Genomic DNA, 7005 nt, shown 5'->3' with positions numbered 1-7005 from the left:
AGGTGTAGGTCCTGTACGCACATCAGGAACCTTCGTGAGTGGCTAGACCTGGCCGACTGCTCCTCCCAGTTGATGTCAGGGTAATTCATATCCCCTATGACCACAACATCCTTTGCACGCACGGCCTCCCCAAGCTGCCTGGAGAATTCCAGATCCAGCTCTTCCTCCTGATGTGGTGGCCTGTAGTAAACCCCTACCACCAGATCCCTCTCCCCCTGCCCTCCTTGAAGTTTGACCCACAGGGTCTCAGTTAAGCCTTCCTCTGGTCCCATTTGGAAGGTAGAACTGGTATACTGTTCCCTAACATAAAGCGCAAGCCCCCCACCTTTTTTCCCCTTCCTATCTCTTCTAAACAACCTATAGCCCTCTATGTCTACTACCCAGTCAAAAGTTTCATCCCACCATGTCTCCACTAGGCCAACCAGGTCGATTTTACTACTTGCAAGCAGGAGAGCAAGCTCCTCCTGCTTGTTCCCCATGCTTCTTACATTAGTGAAGAGACACCTTAATCCCCCTGTGGGAGCCCTGGGCACCCCCCACTTCCTGAGAGACAGCTGGTCCCTTGGTATATACCTGAGCTCTTACCTGGGCAGGTCCTACACCTGGTTGAGTTATCTCTTGCTCCTGTGGATCCCCATCCCCTGACAAACTTAGTTTGAAGCCCGCCGGAGGAGGTCAACTAGCCTGTAAGAAAACAGGTTGAGGTAGAGGTTGACCGGACTGGCTGTGATCCTTGCCACCAGGTGTTTTGGCACCCAAAACACTGAATCTGAAATGAAACAGAAGGCTCCGAAACATCTCCAAAATGAAATGGAACCATCTGAAATGTTTTCAGAAATATTTTGGATGTTTTGGAGACGCCCCCTGGGAATAGTCTGACACAGCCCCTCAGCCCTCCTTTTAAAGTGGCAGGAGGCTGGGCCTGGGCGGGGGATGGGGCAGGGCAGGGCAGCCATGGGGGTTTCTCCCGCAGCTCCTTTAGCTGTGTCTGCCTCTCCCCGGGTGCCTTGCCCGGCCCCAGCCTCCCAGCACTTCAAAAACAACCCCCCCCCCCAAAACAAAACACACAAAAAAAGCCCTGCACTCACCAGTTGTAGCAGTGGTGATCAGGACCTCTGGAAGCTCATGGCAGAGCCCCCCCATGCAGTGGGGGGCAGCAGGGATCACCCCCCCCGCTTGGCACCCACGTGGCAGCTCTCACATCAAATGGGTACAGTGTGGCTCAGCATGGTACCATGTGCTGTTTGGAAGCTGGGGTGGCTCCACCTGTCAGCTGGAGCCTGGTACCACTCAGTCCCAGTGGCTCCAGGTCCCAGACAGTGCACAGCGTGCTGCTCAGCCGTGCTGCACCCACGCCATGGGGAAGCTGCCGTATGGGTCCCAGGTGGAGGGGGGGCAATCTGCTGCCCACCAGTGCCTCATGCTGTGCAGGGGGACTCTGCCATGAGCCCTCAGAGGCCCTGATCACTGCTATAGCTGGTGAGTGTGGGGCTTTTTTTTTAAATCGGGGCCAGCCCGCCATTTTTTGGGGCCCCCTGCAAGAAATAGTTTTGGGGCCCCCTGCCCCAAAGAAGCCAGTGGTGGTTCCGGTCGCATTGGCCCCAGTCCTGGTTGCCTCCCGGCCCCAGCAGCCTCCCTGCCACACCACCAGCCCTGGCTGCCTCCTGGCTGCACCAGTGCTGGCGATGCCAGCCTTGGCCGTTTTGCAGCTCTGGCACCTGCCAGTGTTTGTGTAGTAAAAACTGCACTGGCCCTGGCTGCCTCTCCACCCCAGCCCTGGCCATGCACTGGCCAGAGCCAGGGCCTGGAGCAGGGCCAGCCTTGGCTGCACAGCTGGGCTGGAGGGGATGGAGCCTCTGGGATCCTTGTGCCCACCCTGCCCCATGACATCCCCAGGAATAGCCTGGCAGCTCCTCCAGAGGCATGGTGCCAGGCAGCCAAAGGTGGGGAGGGCAGTTGGCCCCCTGATCTTTGCACGGGCAGGGGTGGGCCACAGCTGTGAGCTGGGCTCAGCCTCTGCTCTGTGTCTCCGCACCTTACCACCGCTGCTTCGAAAGCGGCGGGTACTGCCATGTGCGTCCCACTGCTGGGCAGGCCAGAACGTGAGGCACATGGCGGCGCCCACCTCTTTCAGAGTGGCAGTGGTGAGCCGCTGGGCTCTGACTGTTCCACGACCTGGCTGGGCCAGGCCCCAGTCACGGTGAGTGGGGCCTGGGCCGGGTCGTGGAACAGTCCCCACAGTGCAGGAGGGAGTGGGCCAGGGGCAGGGGTGAATGATTCGCCCTTCTCCTACCCCACTGTCTCCTGCACTGTGGGGGTCTCGATCTGCCCTCCCCGCAAGCGCATGGAAATAAACAAAAAAAAAACCAGATTAAAGAAACTTACCTGCCTGTGACTGCGAGTGTGCAGGGTAGCTCAGCATGCCTGCACCTTCCCTCCCAGCTGTAGGACCCCACGGCCAGGCTGCCCTAAAGCAATGCCTGCTGCTGCCCTGTGTTTGGGGGGCCAAGCCCCATTAGCCCCCCACTTCTGCTGCCTGTGTGCAGGAGGGCCCTTAGCTGCAGGGCCCCCTGCAGCCGCAGGTTTTGCAGTATAGGACAGGCTGGCCCTGATGAAAATGTTACTCATTCTTTCTTTTCATTCTAGAGCCAGTGCTATTTGCAGCCTAACTACTGCAAAAGATTCCAGAATTACCTTTTTGTTAAATGAGTCTGCATTTGGACATTTTTTATGAGCCACATACTTGATCTTTAATACTTTTTGTTTTTATTGTTAAAGGTTCTGAAGAAAAAGCAGCTGAAGAATGCAAATCTTCAACAAGTATCTGTTAGAAGGTTTGCATCATTCAATCTCTTTTCAAGAGGACGAGACAGCAAAAGGATTACAGAAGAGGAGACCGAGACTTGGGTTCAGTACAAAAGCATCTTTTACCCTGAGTATAGTATCTACTTAAGGTAACCTTCATTCCAGTTTTAAGATTCTTCAAGTACCTTTCAGTTCTTGCACTTGTTACTAATTCCAGTGTTTGTGTAGTTGGGGCTTTGTGAGTGTGTCAAGGCATTTTTAGTAGTGTATCATATTAAGTAGCCTCTCTGGATCTCATTTTGTTGCCAGAGGCATAAAGCTTCAATAAAATAAGGATGGTTGAGCACAGAGTAGGATGCAAATCTAAGAAAGCGTTTAATTTTTCCATTAGTTCTTTGTTGTGTCATTAAGTTTCTCCTAACGTAAACAGGATATAATAAAACTGAGTAAAATGATTTAAAGCATTTAGTGCTATAAGACTATTTACAAATAATCCTAAAAAAGCTAATTGTGGTGCCATTATGTTTAGTTTTCTTTCATATATATATTTGTCAGCCAAGCAGTTGTGACATCCTTCAGGAAGGGTATGTTCTGTGTAGTTGCATAGGTATAAGTATACTACCTCTGACATAAGAGCTCTATATTATAAGCAACACTAAAAATTACCATTATGCAACCTGCATTCTTAGCAGTGCTATAAGGAATTTTCAAAGCTGTAAACTTCTGTATGTAGTTTTTATCTTCTCTTCACACAACCCTGCCTTATCCTCCCCTTTCCTAGTTTGATTTTTTTTTTTGTGTACGCATCTTTAACTTGTGCTTGCCTCAACAGGCACCAATGAAAGAGTAACTTAACCATCCCTGAATTAATGCTTGTTCTAAAGCCTCTAATTAGACCTGCTGAGGGTGTAGGATTTTGTGTTCCCTGCACAGAAGAGAATATTCTGAAGAGCCTGAGTCATTGAAATTATAAAGCTGATTTCTGTTTGACTTGAACCTTTAAATTGAAGTCACTCTTGGGGACTAGGATTACACAAACAACTGACCTTCATTAACTATGACATTTTGCTAGGTTACAAAAAAATGCCTGCTGGTCATCCTAAATTGGCAGTTTAGGTATAAAGCCAAATACCAAATTACTTTAAGTCTTATAGGTTTGAACCCAAAGGGAATACAGAATTTTTGTTAATCTTCCATTTTTATATTCAGTGATGCAGTATGGCATCAAAATAAGTCATTCTTATTGAAAAGATTATTTTTCTAGTGTTAATGTAATCAGAGAAAATGCAATATTTATCCTGCATGCAGACCTTTCCAGTGAACCATTAAGGTGTACTAGAGACTGAGCCTTAACACAGCCTCTCTCTGTTTCTTTGCCTGCTACCACCAGTTTGATTAAACTGAATGTTGTTATTATCTTCTAAACTTTTGCTAATTACAGATGTGAGCTTTAAGTCAACTATCAAGCCCACATCAAGTTCTTGCCAGTGCCTAACACTATTATTGAATTATTAGACTAGGCCTACCCTCAGATTTGATATTTGTATACTTATGTTTATAACTGTTCCTGTACCAGGGTACTTGGTATTGAGTAAATGTTATTTTTTCATTAATAAAATACCTTGTTTCATGTTAAGAGAATTGTGTCACTTGAAATCATATCCTGTAAGTGAATATTTTTTCCCCTATATTAATTACACTTTATGAGAAGGGAAAACATCATAGAACCGTAGTTTACTTATATTTCATCTTTTGCATGCCTTTCATGTTGGCCAGGGAAAATCACCATACTTTGTTTATTACTGGAGAAGGCTCTCTGTTGGGCTTCAACCTCTTATGAAAATTATTCCAGTAAATTGAACTCAGCGTTAGGGTTGTATTCTGGACTTTGACAGATGTTATGCTTTTCTGGGTAATGCTACGTGATCCATACCAGAAATGACTTATTCCTAGGTTGAAAAAACACTTTGATCATTAAAACGTTTTGCCTTTAGATTGAACCAAATGGCATCGAGTAGTTTGTACTTGGTTCTGAAAGAGAGAGGAGGTAAAAGGGAATCCTTAAACTTGGTGTGTACTTTTTCCAAGAAGAAATTGCAAATCCCTCCTGAGAAATGCAGCTTAAATTAATGTCTGGTAAGCAATGTTGCCTCCCTCCTATTTTGAGAGAGAACTTTTATTGAAAAGGGTAAGTAATGTGAGACTTGTGGGCCCAGTTGGTTAGCCATGACACCTTTTAAAGCAGCTAACCATATCTGTATGCCTTGAATTAGTCTTTATGGAACTAAACACTTGCTTCTTTTTTTCTCTTTCCCCTAGTTTGAATGATTAAAGTACTCAGTTGTCCCCACACCTCTCTCATTGGTAATGTAGAGAGGCTTTATTGCACTTTTTATTTAATCCCTGCACTCTTAAATAGGAGAGCTCCGTTATGCTACTATTTACAGGAATAAAGTAATGCTGTGACCCTGTTTAAAATTCAACTTAAACCACTTTTGGATTTTCATCCATACATGTTTTCCCCAAGCACACTAGGCTCTTTCTGGGAAAGACCATTGCTTGTCTAGGATAGTAAAAGGACTGTCAGCTATTATCTTGACAGGACTAAGTACTTTAGAAAGTTCATAAGGTTGTTTGTAGCTTTTGGCAAGACGTCTAAAGGCCAAGCTATATCAGTTCAAGGGCTATCATAATGGATCAAATTGTATATTCAGATATGCTATGACCTAGCTGGAATTGCTGTACTAGCGGGACTGGAAGACCATTCTAATAACAGAGTGGTAGCTTCAGCAGGATCTACATGTCACCTGCACACTGTTGAGATTCATCTAACAGGAGTTTTTCATAACTATAAATGTATTCTTGAAATACTGAAGACAAATTAGAGGCTTTTGTGGGGGGGAGTAGAGCTTAAATAGCTTCTTTCAACAAGTACAATTTCTTTGCTTTTCTCATGTGAATCATCACTGCTAGAAATTATTCTAATAAGCTATATGTGTGGAGGCCACCTGGTTTCCAGCTATCCAGGGGTAAATATGCACAATATAGTGATTGATGCTTAGGTCCTTGAGGAGCCAAAGTGTTAAAACCAGAGTAAAATTAACATGTGTTTGTTTTTATCCAACCCTGCAGTAGCCCTCACCCCATGACTAAATTCTCATTGAGTTTCCTGTTCTCCCTCACTGCATTCTTACCTACTGCTAATTTTCTTACTTAATTAGAATCATAGAAATTGAGGGCTGGAAGGGGCCTTGAAAGATCATCGAGTTCAACCCCGCTACTCTGGGCAGGAATACTGCTGAGATCAAATGATCCCAGCAAGGTATCTGTCCAGTCTCCTCTTGAAGACTTCCAAGGTTGGGAACTGCACCACCTGCTTGGGAAGTCTATTCCAGAAGTCTGATTAGCAGAAGCTACTGTGGTTAATGTCAGATATTCTGTGGAACTAAGAATCACCTTGTATAGCTGATAACGCTGTCTGTTAGCAAGGGCAGAAGTGAGGGCTCTGTGTCCCCATGTCCTGCAGGAGCTGGGATTCACATACCCCATTCAGAAGCAGGCACCCCTGCTCTACTCCTGTCTCCTGAGCTCTTCAAGTGTCCCCGCCTCCCCATTAAGCTATGTGCTGCTGCAGGAGCTATTCTGGGCTGACGGAGGAAGCAAAACCAGCAGCACTGAAAAGCTTGCTTATGTCTTTTATAATTGCTATTTGTGTTTTATTTTTTGTTTTGTTTTGGTTTGTAATTTTGGGGTTCCAGGATAAAAGCCAAGAATAATTTATTCAGTCTTGAATATCATTCACATTTATACTTATCTAACAATGTTAGTTATAATAATCCATTACAATTTTTGCAATTTAACTGTTTTGTAATACTGTATTTACCTGAATCCAAAATGACCCTGAATTTAAGACAACCCCCAATAATTGGATTCTATACATGGAAAACTATAATTAAAATTTTCCACATGTAGAATCTAATTATTAGAGGTTTGTCTTTTAAAGTTGTCCCTACTTCTGTGCCAGGGAAAGCGGGGGGGGGGAAGCAAGGGATAAGACCCTTCCCCCAGTATAACTCCTGCTCCTTGCTCTGCTTGCTGGTCCCTCCCTGCCCTCTGACTGTGCCCACTGCCTCTCTCCTTGTTATATGCTCTCTGCTGCCCAGGACCCTCTTCCCCTTTCCACAAAGTCTCCTTAAGATC

General features: G+C 45.7%; 2 protein-coding genes across 2 annotated transcripts in view; one reads left to right on the top strand and one right to left on the bottom strand.

Moving 5' to 3' along the window:
- PREPL (prolyl endopeptidase-like) overlaps positions 1-1336 on the bottom strand; it is a 52307-nt gene extending 50971 nt beyond the window's left edge. The window contains exon 1 of the mRNA XM_019516341.1: positions 1326-1336. The gene's annotated coding sequence lies outside the window, so the exon portion shown is untranslated. The remainder of the gene's footprint in view (positions 1-1325) is intronic.
- The window catches only part of CAMKMT (calmodulin-lysine N-methyltransferase), a 514533-nt gene that overhangs the window by 15623 nt on the left and 491905 nt on the right, over positions 1-7005 (top strand). Inside the window, exon 2 of the mRNA XM_019516343.1 lies at positions 2779-2954. Coding sequence (XP_019371888.1) covers positions 2779-2954 — 176 coding nt within the window. The remainder of the gene's footprint in view (positions 1-2778; positions 2955-7005) is intronic.

The sequence above is a fragment of the Gavialis gangeticus genome, unplaced genomic scaffold (assembly GCF_001723915.1).
Source record: "Gavialis gangeticus isolate Ggan-Ray unplaced genomic scaffold, GavGan_comp1, whole genome shotgun sequence".
In the NCBI taxonomy this organism is placed as follows: Eukaryota; Metazoa; Chordata; order Crocodylia; family Gavialidae; genus Gavialis; species Gavialis gangeticus.
Note: the sequence above shows the minus strand (reverse complement) of the source record. Positions and strands in the feature narration are given on the sequence as shown.